Source organism: Scardinius erythrophthalmus (assembly GCF_964197995.2).
Source record: "Scardinius erythrophthalmus genome assembly, chromosome: 1".
NCBI lineage: Eukaryota > Metazoa > Chordata > Actinopteri > Cypriniformes > Leuciscidae > Scardinius > Scardinius erythrophthalmus.
The window spans coordinates 9,266,536-9,288,618 of NC_138221.1; the positions used below are offsets into that span (position 1 = coordinate 9,266,536).

The following is a 22,083-nucleotide window of genomic DNA, read 5'->3' on the forward strand; positions in this document are numbered from 1 at the left end:
CACACATAAACACTAACATTCTACATGAAGCATTGAATTTATCACATTTGCTGTCGATGAATAAATGATGTTACTGCCATGATGGTGTTGTTCCAGCATCTACCAGCAGAGGGTTGATGAGATTATTCAGTCAATTCCTGACCCAATCCCACAGGAAAACAGTGAGGATCAGCCACTCTTTTAAAAAGACAGATTTCCGGCTATACTTTTGGACTCTGCTCATATATACTGCTCAAAAAAATTAAAGGAACACTTTGAAAACACATCAGATCTCAATGGGGAAAAATATCATGCTGGATATCTATACTAATATGGACTGGGTAATGTGTTATGAACGAAAGGATGCCACATCGTTTGATGGAAATGAAAATGATCAACCTGCAGAGGATTGAATTCAAAGACACCCCGGAAATCTAAGTGAAAAAATGATGCAGCAGGCTTGTCAATTTTGCTGAAATTTCATTGCAGCAACTCAAAATGGTACTCAGTAGTTTGTATGGCCCCCACGTGCTTGTACGCATGCCTGACAACGTCGGGGCATGCTCCTAATGAGACGATGGATGGTTTCCTGGGGTATTTCCTCCTAGATCTGGACCAGCGCATCACTGAGCTCCTGGACAGTCTGAGGTGCAACCAGGTGATGTCAGATGGACCGAAACACAATGTCCCAGAGGTGTTCTATTGGATGTAGGTCAGGTGAGCGTGTTGGCCCTTCAATGATATCATTCCTTCATCCTCCAGGAACTGCCTGCATGCTCTCGCCACATGAGGCCGGGCATTGTTGTGCACCAGGAGGAACCCAGGACCCACTGCACCAGCATAGGGTCTGACAATGGATCCAAGGATTTCATCCCGATACCTAATGGCAGTCAGGGTGCCATTGTCTAGCCTGCAGAGGTCTGTGCGTCCCTCCATGGATATGCCTCCCCAGACCATCACTGACCCACCACCAAACCGGTCATGCTGAACGATGTTACAGGCAGCATAACATTCTCCACGGCTTCTCCAACCCCTTCCTGTCTGTCACGTGCTCAGGGTGAACCTGCTCTCATTTGTGAAAACCACAGGGCACCAGTGGCGGACCTGCCAATTCTGGTGTTCAATGGGAAATGCCAATCGAGCTCCCTGGTGCTGGGCAGTGAGCACAGGGCCCACTAGAGGACGTCGGGCCCTCAGGCCACCCTCATGAAGTCTGTTTCTGATTGTTTGGTCAGAGACATTCACACCAGTGGCCTGCTGGAGGTCATTTTGTAGGGCTCTGGCAGTGCTCATCATGTTCCTCCTCGCACAAAGGAGCAGATACCGGTCCTGCTGATGGGTTAAGGACCTTCTACGGCCCTGTCCAGCTCTCCTAGAGTAGCTTTCTGTCTTCCTGGAATCTCCTCCATGTTCTTGAGACTGTGCTGGGAGACACAGCAAACCTTCTGGCAATGGCACGTATTGATGAGCCATCCTGAAGGAGCTGGACTGCCTGCGCAACCTCTGTAGGGTCCAGGTATCGTCTCATGCTACCAGTAGTGACACTGACCCTAGCCAAATGCAAAACTGGTGAAAAACAGTCCGAAAAGATGAGTAGGGAAAAAATGTCAGTGGCCTCCACCTGTAAAACCATTCCTGTTTTGGGGGTTGTCTTACTGTTGCCCATCTAGTGCACCTGCTGTTAATTTCATTAACACTAAAGCAGCTGAAACTGATTACCAACCCCCTCTGTTACTTAACTGACCAGATCAATATCCCAGGAGTTTAACTGACTTGATGCTATTCTCTGATTAAAAAGTGTTCCCTTTATTTTTTTGAGCAGTGTATATATCTCACAGAAAGGTGCTTGTATCCAGAGTGTTTAATGTACAAGGGCAGCAAGAATGTTCTTCCACAGCTCAGGAACACTATCAACAAAATTGTAGCCACAAAAAAAATCATAAACATTATTTGTTTTAAACACACGCTCAAACACAATACAACAATGTGTGCGTTAAAGTGCCTTGTTTAATTTTGCACATCTTCTGAAACAGATCTTCACACAAACCAGGAAGTGACATCATGGCCTAAATGTGCTTGAATTATGTAATATTCTGTTTCATAGATGATTTCAGTTTATTGGACGCTGAAGCTGCGGCTGAAATCGGTCACTTGTTCACACATTTACTATTTTCTACATGGTGAATGGCACATAGTGCACTATATAGGGGACAGGGAACCATTCAGACAGTGTAAATGCTTTCCATTGGGACAAATGAAGTCTGGTCACCCAGGGAACTGATAAGAATGTAAATGTGTACCTTGAAATGCAATGTAAGTCGCTTGGGATAAAAGACAGAAATGTAAAATGGTTTGGCATTAGTGTCACGAGAACCGACTGTGGTTTAAGTCATAAGCTGTAAAATGCTACTTTGCTCAATGGCTCTGAGCGAGCTGTAATATAAGCGAAACGCTATTGGCTATTTTTAAAAAGGGGAGGGGCTGCCCAATATGCCCCGCCCCTTCTTCCTGTTTCAGTGGAAATTACATCAACACATGTTATCCTTTCCAGCACAAACATGCTTTAGTAATAGTAGAGGAGAGCGGGGCACAACATAACGCTTTTGGACTTTCTCAGTTTGTGTAAAGCTACTCAGGGTTCAGAGTATTTATTTTTCACACATTAATTTCACACGTCTACAATTATGTGGTTTTGTTTTGTTAATACAGTGTATACTTTTTACTTGATTTACTCTGAAAGAATGGAAATGAAACGTGACAACATGCCCCATAGGTGGAGTACATTATAACATGACCATATGACAGATTAAAATGCTATCTGATCTAAAAAAAAAAAAAATACAAGACAAACTAAAATATTTTCTCAATAAAATACAATTATTCACTTTTTCATATAAAATAATGCCATTTTTTAATAATTAAAAATAAAATGATTTTTGAGTTTGACAATGAACACACTGGAAAACACAGCTCAACATAGTTAAAAAACATAATAATAATTAATAATTTCTAATCACTGACTTTTTCTCAATAGAATTCGTAAAAGTATAGAATAGAATATCATAGTTCTATTAGAGGCTCATTGTAACATAGTGTGACAACATGCCCCGCCAGAGCAAACCCTGCGAGTGTCTTCTAAAGTATTTAAAACAAGTGTGTGAGTATGTTGTTTTTAGTTCATCAGAAGAAACAAGCTCATACAGGTCTGGAACAACATGAGGGAGATATGATGAGAGTAAATGATGAAATGTTCATTTTTTGGTGAACTGTCCCTTTAATATGATGACTGACATACTAGTGGTGTAAACTGGCATATGTTTCTATGATTCACGGCAACTATAAAGGCCCAAAAAAAACAAAATAAAAAATTACAAAAGACACGAGGATGGTCTTTGCTTTCACTCCTCTTCATCTGTTTCATGATATATTTCCCATCGTTCTTCATCATAATTTCTTCGATCTTCTGCAGAAGTTCTCGTTTCTGATCGTCTGATTTACTCCTGTTATTGAAACAGTGAAACCGTCCTCCACATTCAGTCACCAGTCGCTGGAGATCCTCATGATCTTGTAGATGTTCATCAATGGTCTGATCCAGATCCTCCAGCTCATCTCCACGTGTGCTTTTCCCAGAGCCGGTTCTGCCCATCAGAAGAACCCGGATCACCGGATCATCTGGACTGGAGATGATCACAGACATCTCTGAAAGAAAATATGGAGTACACACTTTAAAAATCATTAAAAATGACTGTTAGCAATGACTGCCATACAAAAAAAAAAACATCAAATGAATGTAAAATATCCTAATTTAAATAAAGCGCAAAAGTCTCTTACAGAAAAAGTGTTATTTTACAGCTATTTACTGTTTTACTTACTAACTAATTTTGATGTCTCTTTTTCCCTTTTCCTTTTTTTTTTATTAAACAAACTGCTTAAAACATTTTCTGTATAATATTGTTGTTTTAAATTTCAGAATACCAGATTGTAAATATATACATAGAACATGTTTTAAGCAGTTTTTTTTAGGTTCACAGAGACATCAAATTTTAACTTATGAATCTCAACAATGGTGACAATCAACAAAGCTTTTTTGTGTTGATCAGAATCTTTTTCATTGTCACCATTGTTGCGATTCATACGCTGATTCTTGATGTCTGAGTGAGTCTATATGGTCCTGCCAAACATTTTCCATATAATGACTTCATAAAATCTTTCAGAGTATCACTGCAGGATTTTCTGCACCAGTATTGGCATGCAGAATTAACTACTAATATTTAATGACTGACTCATATATTAGACTTCAGGTGGTATCAATAACTCATGACTATCATCACTTAAAGTGATCAAGGTAATATGATCTCTTTTCATCATATTTCATCGAAGATTTTCTCTTGGATTCCTACCATAACAAATGTGTGTCAGAGACACATGGTTAAAGCAGCCAGAGAAAAACTAATGTTAAAAACTGAAGGGTCAATAGCCCAACTAAAGCAAACACTGATCACCATAATGGCGACGTCAAACTTAATTATTTTCAATAAAACATCAACTTCTAAACTTCTGTTAATTCTCAGTAAGAACGTTAGAATGAAAGAAATAAAGTCTGGATTGTAATAAGTGGAGATGCTGAGATCTTGAGAGATCTGTTAGTGTTAATGTTCTGTTGGGATGTAAAGTGTTTCTGTATGGTGTGTTTTGTGGGTCACCATTGTGTTGAAGAGTAGAGCCTATGCTTCAGTCAAATATGAGCAGAGAAACACTGATGTTATGCTGCATGTTGCTTTATTTAAAGGCAGTGACTGTGTAGATGCAGTGACATATCAGAGTAATGTCTAAAATATCTCAAACAAAAAACAATCCCAATATATTTAGGCTACAACGATTTATACAATGTAGCCTATAATGTAATGGCGTAACGTGCGTAAATTGTTTGAGTTGTGTCAGCATATAAGAAAAAACATATTAACTTTCAGAAGAAAAAGCAAAAGCCACAGAGCAGACTTCCTGAACTGAGAACTGGAGCTCAACAATCTTCAAAACACAGAACTCACCGGAAAGTCTGGACCAAACGTCACCCTTACGGAAATGACCTATGGTTTTATCATGGCAAAAGTGTACCATTTTTTTTTCTGTCGGGTTGTTCACCATTAGTATAACCAGAGTTTTTTAAATGAATTAAAATAAAAACGGGAAAGTGAAATATTCAAACCTTTGTAGCCTACTATATCTGAATATAAAAAGACAAACATATAAAGGATATAAAACAAACTTCATACCTCAGCCGAAACTTCGCCCAAAGTGAACGACGAGAACTGAACGATTGTTGTATTGAAGGTGCTGTAGATTTGAGTGCGTGTTGAACCAGTTTAAGTAACCTTGAACCTTCAGGTGAAAACGGCGGGGTGAGGAAGAGACAGCAAACACATGCTTTCCAAGAATTCATCATGAAAGTTTAAACACGCATGGGCGCGATTACCTATTGCATTATCCACAAATTACATGATTTTATCAAATCTGTATGATATGCCATGATGTCTACAGAGGATGAATTTAAACATTAAAGTTTTTACATCACGGCCAATGTTTTTCTCCCTGGCAGATTCAAAGATGCACACATAGCACTGTAAAATGATAGATATGCAAAATTGCACTATAGTTATTAGGATATAGTGCAATAGATGTAGATGAGTTTTAGTTGTTTTTATCTGTCATGTAATTTTCCATTGAAATCATGCCACAATTATGTGGTCTTGTTTTATTAATACAGTGTATACTTTTTACTTCATATACACCGAAAGAAGGGAAGTGAAATGTGACAACATGCCCCATAGGTGGAGTACATTATGACCATATGAGATATGACGGATTAAAATGCTATCTGATCTAAAAAAAATAAAAAAAATAAAAATAATAATAATAATAATACTAATTATATATATATATATATATACACACACACAAGACAAACTAAAATATTTGCTAATTCAAATACAATTATTAACTTTTTCATATAAAATTATTACATTTTTTAATAATTAAAAATAAAATATTTTTTTGAGTTTGACAACGAACACACTGGAAAAAAAGATAAACAAATATTTTATGAACATTGACTCTCAGTCTTTATTCACTTTTTTCTCATAGTTTATCAATATAATAGAATAAAATAGAATAGAATAGAATAGAATAGAATAGAATAGAATAGAATAGAATAGAATAGAATAGAATAGAATAGTTAAATCATTTTAACGCGGTGTGACAACATGCCCCGCCTGAGCAACTGGGATTTAAACCGTGCGAGTGTTTCTGGTTAGCGAAGCATTAAATAACTATCAACTGTTAAATAACATATTGGAGATTAAAATAATATCAGATTTGTCTAATTTAAAATAAACACCAAACATAGAGATACAATTAACATAAAAGTAAGAATTGTACTTTTGCTATGGTTAAATAAATGTTCAGTGATATCTTCCAAAGATTTATGAATTTTGGCGCATTTTTTTTTTTCTCGTGTTGATATGGCAAATATTACACAAAGTTTCGTCATGCTAGCATGGAAGTATTTAAAACAAGAGTGTGACAACTAGCCCCGCGTTAGGTTGTGCCCCACTCACCCCAATACTTCTAGAAGTTTGTGTAAAATGTAACCTGAAGAAATCCTGATAGTGTCATCTGTCCTGCTTGAACTACAGACTGTAAACAAATGGTTTGAACACAGTGTAGTAAGAGTTAATAATGATCACTTGTGGGAAGTAATCATTAACTCCACCCTCTTACTACACTAACCAAGAAAACACTCGTTATTCCTCTTTTCTGTCAAACTGACTTTTTGTGTCCAGACAAAAGAAATAAAGAATCAGCGATCAGTGGAGAATTAAGAAAAAAGCTTTCAAGAAGGATTTATGATACGTTTGTTTCTGAACAGACAGACAGCAGATCTTAGAACGTAATGAGCAATCCAGACTTTATACAGATGAGCGAGAGAGACTCCCCAGTCCTCAGAATCAGAGCCCAGCAGAACCAGGAGAACCAGGAGGCGGACGCTGGCGATGAGGAAGCCGCGCTGAACGGCCCCCGGAGCCGCGAACACAAGCCGGCAGTGAAGAGAGAGTTTCTGCGCGAGAGTTGCGCTGTGGTTCTGCTGCTCGGGTTCCTGAGTCTGATGTGGGGTCTGGCTCTGATCTCAGTCCAGCAGCTCATCATCAGCAGCAGAAGCACAGGACACTTCAACGCCACCCGGGCCAGGTACACTTTACCATACAGCCTATCAGGTGCCTTACTATAGTATTGCATGATTATAGGCCTACTTTCATTTTTTTGTTAAGCATGACTTTAATAATAATAATCAAAATAAAAAAATCTAATTAAACACCTTGTATACTTAAAACAAGAAAAAAAAAAGGTATCTTCCAAGCCATGGTAAAATAATATAAGTGATTAATACATTGTAACTTAATAACAACATCAGTAGACCTAATGTCTGTTTGGGTTTGATTTGACTAGGGATGCATCGAATCCAGAATTCGGATTCGGCCGAATATTGGGCTTTTTGACGGGGTTCGGTTTCTGTCGAACCTTAGAGTTTCTTTTCCACTTCCACCGAACCGAACCCTAGGCTTCACTACGCGCTGGTCGACGTCACGCCGCCGTTGATTACGTATGTGGACCGTCGAATGCAGTGAGAAAGTGAAAGTGGAACTCGATCGGGAGCAGAAAAAATAGTTGTTTGGTACCTACTTTCAGTCAAAAGAAGGTGATTCAAGTCGAGAAACATGTTCAATTTGCAATGCCGATTTGTCTCGTGGTGGCAAGGACCCTAAACAATACACAACATCGCCGCTGTTAAAACCTTTCCCAGTCAGCAAATTTCCTTTGGCAAAGATGTGGGCCAGATAAACAGCTGAGCTGTGGCCCAGATTAGTTTGTGTTTGCCGGCCCAGATATGGCCCACATCTTCTTTGCCAGAACTGAACCAAAGCAGTGCCATAAGTCCACCAAGCATGAGCCAAATATAATTTTATGTGGCCCAAATATGGCCCACATCTTCTTTGCCAGAACTGAACCAAAGGAGTGCCATAACTCCACCAAGCATAAGACAAATAATACAATTTAATGTGGCCCATATGTGAGCCTTATATGCAATTTTAGTATGGTTGAGTTCTGTTAAAATCTAATGGCCCTTATGTGGCCCACATGCAGCTGACAGTTTGTAAAAGTCTTAACTCTCAACAATGAAACACTCAACAACAAATGTACTCAAAACAATTTACTTTTGACATGTTTAAATAATTACAGCTTTAAATAACATTTAAGAATACATTTAAGAATTAATATAATTACAGCTACTCAGTTGTACTTAACAATTTAAGTGGAATGCAGTTGAAAACATTAAGAATAAATACTAATATTATAAATAACATTCAAAGAGTCTTAGACTAATAATTTTTTTACACCAAAATTCATGTTTTAAAGCATATATTAATGTTATGTTCAACTCTGAGAGTAATAATAAAAAAAAAAATCACAGAAAAATAAATAAATAAAAGTAAGTTGTACAGAGAACTTTAAAAGTAAGTTGTACAGAGAACTTTAAAGAGAAATTGGTAAAGTTAAAGAAACTTGAAAGGTAAGTTGAGATGTGTGTTGATGTACAGGGACGTCTCTAATGAGGGTCGGCAATGTGTTGTTGGGCCTCGCGTTTCTTCAGTCGCTCCCTCCTCCCCCCCTCTCGGTCTCCAGCGAGGTGCAACCATTTAATGATGTTGAATTCAATGTCTTTATTTGATGCTTTTCCAGTAAGGGGATTCTGCCTGACTGCACCTGCAATAAAGATGAATTTAAATAATGTTAGCAGCAATACAACCTGGAAGCTAGAGCTGCAGGATAATGGGGAAACAAATCATTAAATATAAATTATTTCCTTTAATATTTTAATTGCAATTATTAACCACCTCTGATTGACCACTGTATACAGTATATATATATAAATTTTTTTTTAAATCCAGTATATTTTCAAAAGGAATTGCAAAATGTGGGCCATAATAATACCATAATTTCTTATGAAAAATTATTTAGATTTAGTTTTTAGAATATATTTTTAGAATACTTTTTCAGCAACCGGTTAAAATTTACAACACTCCATGTATTCTGCTTTAAAAAAGACATGCACACTTTAATGTAAAAACACACCAACACAGATAGCATAAATGTCACGTTTAAGTCCAAAGACTCAAATAGAAGCGTTTTTACGAACACAATATAAACTCAAACACAAAGCTGTGAGACAGCGTGCAAGCACAAACAGCCAAGTACTGAATGCAAGGAGGAACTTAAATACACAGTGATAATGAACTAAATACAGATAGGTGTAGGCATGCGCTGGTATGAGACTTTGACAGTATGATAATCTCAAGCAAAAATATTGTGATTACAGCTTTAAAATGTATGATTGACAATATATAAAAAAATAACTTCATGCAAAAACAAAACGTATACATAAAAAAATGCAGTCACTTAAAGGAGAACTCCGGTCAATTTTAACATTGAGCTAATTTTTTTGTCAATTTGGAGTGCTGTCAATACAGAGAACAACGACAAAAATCGGTGTTGCCTACACCGAGTTATTCTATTTTTAAAATTTGCACCCTATTGACTTCAATGGGGCAAGTACTAAACCTGCTTTTAGGCTCTTAACATCCTTGATGTGTCATTACAAGTGCACAGATCATGTGAGTGATTCCTTCGGAGTGAACGCGAGTGAATCTGACTGCAGTAGATGTGAAAGATATGTTTAAAAAATGTTGTTATTTAAGCCAGCGCTCATACCCGTTTTCATCCTGTTTTCGGGTTAAGGTCCATAGTAATCGATTGTCGAGTTCACGCGCGTGATCATATGTACTAAACCTATGCGCGTGAACTCGACAATCGACTACTTTGGACTTCAACCCGAAAACAGGATGTAAACAGGTATGAGCGCTGGCTTAAATAACATCATTTTTTAAACATATCTTTCACATTTACTGCAGTCAGATTCACTCACGTTCACTCCGAAGGAATCACTCACATGATCTGTGCACTTGTAATGACACATCAAAAATTCTCTTTACATAATATTATGAGGGTCTTGCTTTCAATAGTTAAACAACTGAGATTTCATTTTTAGTAGAAAACCAGACGTTTCTCTTTGTTGACAACAGACTTATAAACGATTCTTATTACAGATGGTTGGTGCACATTGCGTTCCCAAATGCAAATTATAAGCGGCTCAAACTCAGAGCGCTTGTAGAGAAGCATCAACTGTGATGCAGCGCAACTAGAAAAATATATATAAATAAGGACAGCCCTACGTGGATATAATAAAATGAAAACGAAATAAACTTTCGGCAATCTTAGGGAGTTTGACTCACACATTGATTATTTGTATTGTTAATTACATTTATGCAATTAGCAGACACTTTTATCCAAAGCAAATTACATTGCATTTCAAAGTACATATTTTTACATTACCAGTTCTTGCTTTCCCTGGGAATCGAACCCATGACCTTGGCGTTGCAAGCGCCAACGCTCTACTGTTTGAGCTACAGGACAGCTAGACCTCATAATGTTTATTATGTTCTAGTATATCTCATAATGTTTATCCTGCATTATGTTGATTGATAGGGAAAATGTATTATTTGTCAAATTGGAATGACGTTTGAAAAATGTGTTGATTTCATTAACAAAATGAACACTACCAAGCACAGGGTTGCCAGATTGTACAGATCAAGTAAAACACATGGCAGAAAATGAATCAATTTAAGAGAAAAGCTGTTTAGGGGATTTAAGCACCAAACCATAAATTTGTGACTAACTTTTACTGAGAAAACAGAAATTACAATATGATGTTCTGTAAAGCGGTTTTTGAAAAGTTGTGTATTGTGCAAAGTAAAATAAAAATTACTTCTAAAAAAGGTTCTTACCAATGACAACTTCCTTTAAGACCAGGCTTTGGACACCAATCTTCTTATTGACTCCTCTCCAATTCATAACACGTGCCACAGCAGTTGTAAATGTGGCTTTCAGCACTCTCCACACGGTGTCTTTCAGGTCAAAGCCACCAACCAGACCCAGAAAGGTAGTCTTAAAAAAAGAAAAAAAAAAGAACATTGTGTAAGTGGTTAAAATAGGTATTTAAATAGACCACCCTAAAATGAAAATGCTTTTATATTCAAAAATTAACTATAAACTATCACATGCTCCATCTGAAAACATTTTCTAGGTTTGTAATATGGAAATTCTTGTCATTGCCCAACCCATACCGCACGTTAGGGCTGGGCAGTATGACAATATACACCATCTATCTATCTATAAATTACAGGAACGTCTGTGTGTGTGTCTTATTCGCATATCTCTTGAACCATAAGTCCGATGGATTTCAAGCTTGGATTGGAAATGCAAATCAAGACAGGTGTCTTGCTACGGCACAAGTAAATGCAGTGCCAAGTTTGGCGTTGTTTGGATTGGAAATGCAAATCATTAAATATATAGGTAAAAGAAGCAGATATTGGCTTTTGCCAATACAGTTCATTGTGTAGCCTGCTGCCTGAATCCATATTTATTGTATGTCATTATGTCAGTATCAGTATTTGCTTTCTACCATGCACAAATAAAATGTCACTGAACATTTGCTGTGTTATTGTAACAATGAGCACTCAAATACACCAAACCAACAACAATTACTTAAAACACACACAAAAACTGAGCACTAGTAGTATAGTATTAGCAATAGTATAAGATCTGAGAGTAAATTATCATTAGAAATTTTGCTATATCATGTTAAAGCAACTAACATTAAGCAACTTTTCATGTTAAAAATACCCGTTTTCTAACCCATACATGCTTAAACAATTGCCTGATTGAATGAGCCCTTCTCTGATCACTGAGATTGTCTCTATAATCCTGTAAAGTAAAATAAATGAGAGGGATTCGGGCCGGAATTTTAGACTGGGCGTGTCATGTCATGCGCGTTCACGGCACTCTCACATAGCTATTTCTGGCAGGTTTGTGTATTCGCCGCCATTCTCCGTAGAAGATGGATTGTAAGAGACCTGCTTGTAGTTCATTTCAAACACCAATGCAAACTCCACGTAAGATAAAAAAAAGAAAACTTTTGTCTAGTGCAACCAAAAGGGCCAAATTGGACTCAGACAGGCGTCGGAATAAGACGAGAGTAAACATAGGGAAGGCTTTCAACAAATGGAGAGATCTCCGGTCTGCTCTGTTTAATAATTTGCTATTCTATTAAAACAGTTCAAATATCTTGAGTGTGATATAAAATGCTGATATACAAGTTAGATAATTAGACACAAATTTTGAGCAAATTACTGCTTAATTAGGATGTATTGCTATTGGAATATGCTACTTAGCAGATCAATAAAACAGGCTAAACCCCCGCAAATCTTCGGCGGATTAGCCTGTTTGGCTTTTATGGTAACGTCATAGTGCCATTTAATTGTTTATTACCTTGAGACAATTGAGTGTACTTTTTTGACCGACTGTATAGCTTTGCCCTTTTACAAAGTTACAACTTATATTGTTCATGAACGTGTTTCCATAATAATACAATCATAAGTGGATACAGTAAACACATAACACAGTTCAACATGGAGATAGATGGAAATAAAAACGAAGTTTTCTACTACCCCCGTTTTTCCCTCACACATAAGTGTGTAATTTACTCAAATGCCTTTCCTTTCACATATTTAAAATGACTTGCAGATTTATAACTTTATTACCTCTGAAGACATTATGATTGTAAACAAAAGATTTGCGGCTGATGCTCCTTTGGTTATGAACAGCTCGTGCAAGCGTGCGTGCGTGTGCGTGTGGTCCATGAGCGTGCACATCTCTGGCTGCAGTTTCGCTTGCCGCCAGAGGTGGCATAGTTCTGCAAAAACTCAGAATCTTGCGCTATGCACCTTTAAACAATACGCGTAGCCAAGCCCGCATTAATGCACGGGCTTACCTGGGCTGAAGCCCAGGGGCCTCCCAAGTTCAGGGGCCTCCCAAGTTCAGGGGCCTCCCATGTTCAGGGGCCTCCCATGTTCAGGTTTATGATGAGCTGAAAAGGTCATATTGTTTTAACTTGTCAGATTTTGTCGCTGTATGTCGCTAGTCGCTTGTGGACGTTGGTAGTGCTGTCGCTCTAATGTTATCAGAGGTGTGGACTCGAGTCATGTGACTTGGACTCGAGTCAGACTCGAGTCATGAATTTGATGACTTCAGACTCGACTCGACAAAATGTACAAAGACTTGGAACTCGACTTGGACTTTAACATCAATGACTCGTGACTTCACTTGGACTTGCGCCTTTTGACTCGAGAAGACTTGCTACTTCCCATGAAAACTGGGGAAAAAAAATGTCCACACGGCCGCGCCGCTCTCAGTTTATCTGCATCTGTGAAAAAAATGTGCACCACCTGTATGCATGCAGAGAGCGCGCGCGCTGCCTGCACGACATCCAATCACTGTAGTCCCACGTTGTTTTGATTCGACAGCATCTAACGCCCGTTTCACACATACTCCGTTTGCAGTGCGTATGCGGTGCGTACTTTTTTCCGTACCCATGTTAACAGGTTAGAGCTTTCACACTGAACGCGCGGTTGCAGTCCGTCGATCCGTTCCAGTTGCGGTGTGTATACAGCAGTGCAGCGATCGTTTCCGAAACGAGTCTATTTCTGCTGTGCTGCACGCGCTGAATTAAAGTGACAGCGCATGTTTCGTGGTCAAAATGAACACAGATTGACCTAAAAATGTAGTAATTTCACCATAAATGCGATTAATTAAATAAAATGTAGTAATCTCACCATAAATGTATTTAATTAAATACTATTTTCACTTTAAGACCAGGGTAAAGCAAGGAAAACTACAATTTACCTCAACAAGGCGACATAATGAAGTTGAACGACACTCGTCTCATTCGTGGAGGTGGAAAAACAAGTTCCTTGTGACATGCAAGATTTATTGTATTAATTTAAATATAAAAGAAAAGGCATGAGAGTCAGCTGTTTTTTATATAAGTAGCCAACATGGTTAAATATTTGACCACTTGCTTTAGGAACTTAATATAAGTAGAAGTAATGCATTGAATAATAGGCTTACGTTGTTTAAATTGTGTTTAAACGTGCATACGTCTATTAAAGAGTGTATAGGTGTACAAAGAGAATCGCAATGCTGAGACATTAAGACCGGGGTAAATCAAGGGAAAATACATATTTCAACAAGGCAACATAATGAACACTCGTCTCATTCGTGGAGGTGGAAAAACAAGTTCTTTGTGACATGCAAGATTTATTGTAAAGTGATTTAAATTATGCAAAAGAAAGAGTATGAGTCTGCTGTTTTTGTCAATTTTAAGTTTTAATTTAAAATGTAGGCTATGCGATTTTAATATAAGTACATGGTTAAATATTTTACCACTTGCTTGAGCAACTTAATATATAATTATATAAGAGTAATGCATTAAATAATACGTTGTTTAAATTGTATTTAAACGTGAATACGTCTATTAAAGAGAATCGCAATGCTGACAATTTTTTTTTTAAATAAAAGTTAACTTTAATAATAGCTTCTGGATTTGAAATACAAATAGTGAGTATGTATTTGTGGTACAGCCGCGGATCACGCACTGCAAACGCAGCATATGTGAAAGCACTATTGCGCGTGCTGGTCTTGCACCGCATACGCACTGCACACGGAGTATGTGTGAAACGGGCGTAAGTAGGCACATTGCAAGACAACCAATGAAGCGCAACAAGCAACAACGCGCCAGTTGGCAAAATGATACCGAAGGTAACGTTAGTTTCGTTTGGCTATGAAAATTACGAGGTAGTCGACAAAAAACGAGTTGCGATTTGAAGTTGCCTGAAGTTGCACAAAGAAAGGTAAGTTTTGAACGAATGCCAAGCACCTGATCAGATGTACCGTAAAACTTCAAATAATAGCCGAGTCCCCAATAGACGCCTGTCTCTTTTAATCTCTCTCTCTCTCTCTCTCTCTCTCTCTCTCTCTCTCATACACACCAGTCTCTATGGAGGCATTCCAATTATATTATCAGGTTGGTCCATAATTTTGAGGAGTGAGGATTTTATTGATGACATGTTTAAAAAGGTTTCTAAAACGACCCATATCTATATGAAAGTTAAACTGTTTTGCAATATGAGGTCAATACAATACAGGCCTGAAGCTGCATGCTGTGCATTGTTCTATCTAGTGCAATATGCTGTTGAAATACAAGCATTTTTTGTGAAAATTAAATTTTCTGTTTTTTACTGTATTTGATTAATGTCATTGTATAAAAAGAGGTTTAAATAAATACAAATCTCACAGACATACATGATTTGTATAAATTTTATTTCTGTGGTAAGAGGACTTGAAATGACTCGAAACTAAAATGGTAGGACTTTGGACTCGACTTGAGACTTGTTGGCTTTGACTTTTGACTCGACTCGGGACTTGCCTCATCTTTGACTCGACTTGACTCGGGACTCGAGGGCAAAGACTTGAGACTTACTTGTGACTTGCATAACAATGACTTTGTCCCACCTCTGAATGTTATTGTTATGGTGCGTTTATACCAAACGCGAATAGAGCGTCTGGCGCGACGCTGCGCGAGTGATTTCAGTCAATGCAAAGACGCGTTTACGCGCGTCTAGAGGTCCCGCGGCGCGAATGAGGCAAAAGTCCGCTCAGTGCCGCTAACATCTCGCTTTGGGGTGTGTCTGTTGCGAGTGTGTTTAATCTAAGTTTTTTTTTCAACACACGGACAGATGCACGCGATTACATTTAGAAATAGACAAGCTTTGTTTCCAAATGCACCAAGCAATTATCCTTTCAATTTTATAAACTTTTATAAACCCAGCCAATATAATCACAATGAACACATCCAAAATAAAATCTTTAACATGTAGGATAACAACTGCAAAGCATCTAATTTGTAAACAAAATGATTTACGCACTAAATCCAGCATAAACTCACTGAGACTGTCGACAGTTTCTTGAGACGGTGACGGGAGCTGAGCTCCACTGAAAGGCTTCTTTCCTATTGGTTGTCGCTCGCGAAAATCGCTTCTCATTTGCATAAAGTTGAAATTTAGTTGCTGTGTGTGGTTGTTAAATAAAGTGTCTTGTTGTGTCTTGTGTTTATGTGCTCAGTGATATGTTAATAACAATATTAAAATTGAAAACAATATTAAAAAAAACTCACTGTTGTAGGTCTCGAAAGAAACTAATGCATTCTGTGATGTAGATTACCTAGATATTACACTTTTTTTAAAATGAGACTCTATAAATCGAGGGGATGGGGGGCCTACAAAACCTCTCAGCCCCGGGGCCTAACATTAGGTTAAGGCGGCTCTGCGCGTAGCACAGCAATATTGAAACTTTAGCAATGAAACGCATGTACGAGAGAATAATGTGCAGCACACCTTGACGTTAAAAAGAGTTAAAGGGATAGTTCACCCAAAAATTCAAATTAGCCCATGATTTACTCAACCTCAAGCCATCCTATGTGTATGTGACTTTCTTCTTTCAGACGAATACAATCGGAGTTATAATAAAAAACTGTCCATAAAAGTGCATCCATCCGTGATTAAAGTAATCCTCATGGCTCTGAGGGGTTAGAAGGCTTTTATTAACACCCCAGAGCCATGAGGATTACTTTAATCACGGATGGATGCACTGGACAGAATATATGGACAGAAACGGCCATTCACTGCCATTATAAAGCTTGGAAGAGCCTGGACATTTTTCTATATAACTTTGATTGTGTTTGTCTGAAAGAAGAATGTCATATACACCTAGGATGACTTGAAGGTGAGTAAATCATGGGCTAATTTTCATTTTTGGGTGAACTATCCCTTTAAGCACAATAAGTCAAGAAAAATAACTTAATGAGGTGAACATGCTGACACAGCTAAAGTGCACACACAAAAAACAATTCAGTTATCTTTCTTTTGACAAAATGACTATTGTGTGTAGTATTCATGCAAACAGTTGGTTGTGTCTCAAGTGAACATAAACAGTTGGGTGTAAACTAGATGTTTATTAGTATGATCACTATAATTAGATGCCTAATATACGTATTGCTCTCTGTGCCATTAAAGCTACTCAAACAAAAGAGAAAATAACTTACTGCTCTTGACTGAATAACTATTACACTGCATTCACGCAAAGCGTCAGCGTCAATGCTTGATGGATGTCTGAAGCTTGGTGTTGATAATTGTCATAGTAACAACAGCCAATCACATTACTATCAGACTGGACTGCAACGCGCTAGATATTTGTATAAAGGTGATCTGATTGGCTGACGCCTTCATTGGCGCTTAAAGTTTCAACTTCTGCCGCAAGCAATGCCAGTGAAGCGACACAACGGAACCCAAAATTCAGTTTGGCAACGCATGACATCAGCCATTCAAAGTTAATGGGGGAAAAAAAGTTAGCGCTACGACCCGTGTGAATGCACCGTTATAGCTTTAATAAGAATTTATTTATATAATTACTTCATGCAGGGAAGACTATGAAGTATTTTATATTTACATTTTATTTTTTAATTTCTTTACTGTATCGAACTACTAGGCAACATTTTATTTCTTACCAATTCTGATTTAGCATCAGGGTTCATCTTCAGCTCAGCCTCCAGGCACTGGAGAGACTCTACATCTTTGACAGGAAGACGATCTCTGAACTTGGCCCCATCATGGACATCAGACCTTGGGCGATGTGTTGACTGTAGAATTCTCATAATTGTATTTTGCTGGTCTAGAAGCATTTCCTGTTTTGTCAATATCTCTTTTAGCAAAACTGAAAGAAATTAACATGCAAATTAGCTGACTGACACATTAATCAAGTAAATGTGTTGCATTTAGGGGTGTAAATATTAATCGATTCGTATCGATGCATCGATTATACAGCCGACGATTCGATGTATCGATGCGTCCGCAAGAGAATCGATTAATGTGTTTATTTTGCCGCCTGTCTATTTTCAGCATCCGCTCCGACATATGCGTACAACCTAGGCCTACTAAGCTGCGGGTGGCGCTAACCTCATTATTGTCTTCTACTTCACACGCGTTACTTACGTTTCATAGTCTATCTGTGTTCAGACACATTGTTGAGTCTGACTTTCAAGAGCGATGGAACCGTCAGAGCGAGCTGGCAATGACAGTGAAATGTTACACACTCCAGTCGGCGTCAAGTCATGGGTGTGGAAGTATTTTGGCTTCAGGAAAACAGATGGAGCAGTGGTAAGAGTTGCCGTTTGTCTGATTGCGCCCGTTTCACACATACGTTTGCAGTGCGTATTTTTTTCCGTACCCATGTTAACAGGTCAGAGCTTTCACACTGCACGCGGTTGCGGTCCGTTTATCTGTTCCAGCTGCGGTGCATAGGCTATACAGCAGTGCAGAGATCGTTTCCGCACCGAGTCTATTTGTGCTGTGCTGCACGCGCTGTAAAGTGACAGCGCATGGTTCGTGGTCAAAATGAACACAGATTGACATGAAAATGTAGCAATTTCACCATAAATGCGTTTAATTAAATAAAATTGTAGTAATCTCACCATAAATGTATTTAATTTAATTGTACTATTTTTCACAGTCATCTTTTTTACTTTAAGACCGGGGGTAAAGCAAGGAAAACTACAATTTACCTCAACAAACATAATGAACAACACTTGTCTCATTCGTGGAGGTGGAAAAACAATTTCTTTGTGACATGCATTGCAATTGTATTCTGCATTCTCAATAAAAGGCAAATTATTTATTATTTTTGTTGATTTATATGAAACTTAATAGATATCATGTAAAAATCTAGTATTGAATCGTATCAAATCGAATCGAATCGTATCGCGGGGAATTCTGAAGTATCGAAAAGAATCGAATCGTTGGCTTAAGAAATCGGTATCGTATCGAATCGTCATGTAGGCTCCGATTTACACCCCTAGTTGCATTAGGACGATTATTTAATAGATTATTTTCTAAATGCCATATGTCCAAAGAACATTCATCTCTACAACCATTCATCGTAGATATTAAAGGATTAGTTCACCTCAAAATGATAATTTCCAAATAATTTACTCACCCCAATGCCATCCAAGATAATCATGTCTTTCTTTCTTCAGTGGAAGAGAAATAATTTTTTTTGAGGAAAATATTTCTGGATTTTTCTCCACACAATGGACTTCAAAGGTTCCCATCGTTTTGAAGTCCAAATCAATGCAGTTTCAAAGGTCTTTGAAGTGCTTCAGCGGGCTGGGCGCAATCCCAGCTAAGGACGAGGGGGTTTTCTAGCGAAACAATCTGTCATTTTATATATATATATATAAAAAAAATTATGATTTAGATACTTTTTAACTACAATAGTTCGGATTGAGCTGACCAGGAACAAGCCGGGAACTACGTCATCACGATCAACAGCGCAGGAGGAAGTACCGCCCTCTGTTTACAAACGGTACTTCAGTATATGGGTATTTCCGCTGGCGCCGTTGATCGTGATGACGTAGTTCCCGGCTTGTTCCTGGTCAGCTCAATCCGAACTATTGTAGTTAAAAAGTATCTAAATTATTTATTTTTTTATAAAATGACCGATTGTTTCGCTAGATAAGAACCTAATCCTTAGCTGGGATCGCGCACAGCCGGATAAAGCAATTCAAAAACCTTTGAAACTGCACTGATTTGGACTTCAGTCCAAAAAAAATATAAAAAATCCACAAATGTTTTCCTCAAAAAACTTAATTTCTCTTCCACTGAAGAAAGAAAGACATGGATATCTTGGATGGCATTGGGGTGAGTAAATTATTAGGAACTTTTCATTTTGGGGTGAACTAATCCTTTAATCAAGAGTATTAAACCTGTGTTATCTTTAAAGTTGCACAATTGTGACATACGTTGTACTGGTTGGTTTCTCCTTATGCCAGATTCTGAGCCTGCTGGCTGCAAGTAATCTAAACTTGGCTGGCTATTTTGCTGGAAGAGAGATGGTTGGTGATTTGGCAGTGGCTGACTAGCTAGCTGTTGGAGAGGTGGTTGGCTCCATGCTGGCTGCTGACTAGCTGGCTTGTAGAACGGGGATTGGTCACTTGCTGGCTGCTGACTAGCTGGCTTGTAGAACGGGGATTGGTCACTTGCTGGCTGCTGACTAGCTGGCTTGTAGAACGGGGTTTGGTCACTTGCTGGCTGCTGACTAGCTGGCTTGTAGAACGGGGATTGGTCACTTGCTGGCTGCTGACTAGCTGGATTGTAAAACGGGGATTGGTCACTTGCTGATGGCTGACTTGCTGGCTGTTGGAGAGGTGGTTGGCTCCATGCTGGTTGGTATAAAGGAAATTGGTCACTTGCTGGTGGCTGACTAGCTGTCTGGCAGAGAGGAGGCTGCTGTCTTGCTGAAGAGGGGCTTTGAGTTGACTGACTAAATGTGTTAAATGCTGGTGGCTTAATACGAGGCGGTGGTTCCAGGGCTTTCAAATTTTTTCCTTCATTATCATCATCATCACTGTCACTCAAAAGTTTAAAGTTTTGAAGTCTAAAGCTCTTCCTTTCATAGAAAAATAGAAATTGACACAAGGTTACTAGTACTACTGCCATATACTTACTGAAAGAGATATTTGCTAAATTTAAAAAAACATAATAATAATAACAATAAAATAAAACTCATAACAGAATAAAAAACTCATTTTGGAAAAGAGAAATGTTTGCTTACATAATTCGTCTAGGTTTTTTAGCCCCACTCTCTGTATCAGACTGAATGTCAGAGAAGAGTTCTGCTTCAGGGAGCTTTTTCCTGGCATCATCATAGTTGTCTAAAACACATGCAAGACTAAATGACAACCACATAGTCTAAATAGTCCCTTTCACACATACATTCTTTACTGGTAAACTACCAGTAAATAAACGTTAACATTAAAATAATGTTGTCAACTTGGACAGATGAAACTAAAGCACTTCTCATCCAGGTGGTTCAAAAAAGCGGTTCAGTGTTTAAAGGGATAGTTCACCCACAAATTAAAATTATGCCATTAATTACTAACTGTTATGTCGTTCCAAACCTGTAAGACATTCATCTTTCATCACAAATGAAGATTTTTTTGATAAAAATCAGAGGTTTCTGACCACCTGTAGACTGCTATGTAATAATCCCAAAATTGCACACAAAAGTATTCTTGTCACTTCATAACATTAAAGTTGAACCACTGTAGTCACATTAATGGACTATTTAAAAAAATTCTTTACTACCTTTCTGGGCATTGAAAGTTGCAATGACATTGCTGCATATGGATGGTTCAGAAACTAGGGATGGCCCGATACCGATACTGGCATCAGGGATCGGGCCGATACTGTCCTCATATACTCGTACTCATAAAAATTTGCCGATACCACGTACATTTTGCCAAACAAAACTGGCCGCGGCGCCGCGAGTGCTTTGTCGAGGTGAACTGAGGCATAGACGCACGAGCTGGAGGAAACACCTCTAATTTACACACGCACCTTCAAGTGCACCACAAGAACGAGGCTGCCAAACTGGGCCCCACTGCAAAAAACGACCGCAGAAGCCAGACACCCAAGTACAGCTGTCTATCAGTCATGCGTTTGCACAATGTACTAAATATAAGAGGGACGGTGTAAGGCGGAATGAATTCACTGATGCAGTCACCAATTATATCTGTAAGGAAATGGTGTCTTTCATCACGGTTGAAAAAAAAAATCTTTTAAAGAACTTGTTACCACACTCGACAGCTAGTATGAATTGCCAGGGTGAAAATATTTTTCCAAAACCGCTGTCCCGCGCGCCTACAACCGTGCACATGTTATTTGGATGAAAACTAAATCGTATATTTAACTAAAGTAAAACATGAACTGTTACCTGAATTAAGTATAATGAGTGGTTCCCTACATTATTACAGGACGTGTGCAGGTCAAGAAGTTTCATGAACGCAAACATCCGAAGTGCTCGCCCCGCAAACCAGCGTCTCAGCACGTGAACACGGAATTATTGTCTTTCACGTCATGAGCTTGTACGGAAAAATTCACACAAAATTATGTAAAAACGCCTGTCTTGGCGAGTATCCTATAG

General features: G+C 38.3%; 2 protein-coding genes across 2 annotated transcripts in view; both read left to right on the top strand.

Annotated features, from left to right (window-relative positions):
• The window catches only part of LOC308700561 (CD276 antigen homolog), a 1,553,888-nt gene that overhangs the window by 1,488,459 nt on the left and 43,346 nt on the right, over positions 1-22,083 (top strand). The gene's annotated exons all lie outside the window — the stretch shown is intronic.
• LOC308694947 (endoplasmic reticulum metallopeptidase 1-like) overlaps positions 6,854-22,083 on the top strand; it is a 50,146-nt gene continuing 34,916 nt past the window's right edge. The window contains exon 1 of the mRNA XM_081372803.1: positions 6,854-7,224. Within this exon, the coding sequence (XP_081228929.1) occupies positions 6,929-7,224 (296 nt within the window). The 5' untranslated portion in view covers positions 6,854-6,928. The remainder of the gene's footprint in view (positions 7,225-22,083) is intronic.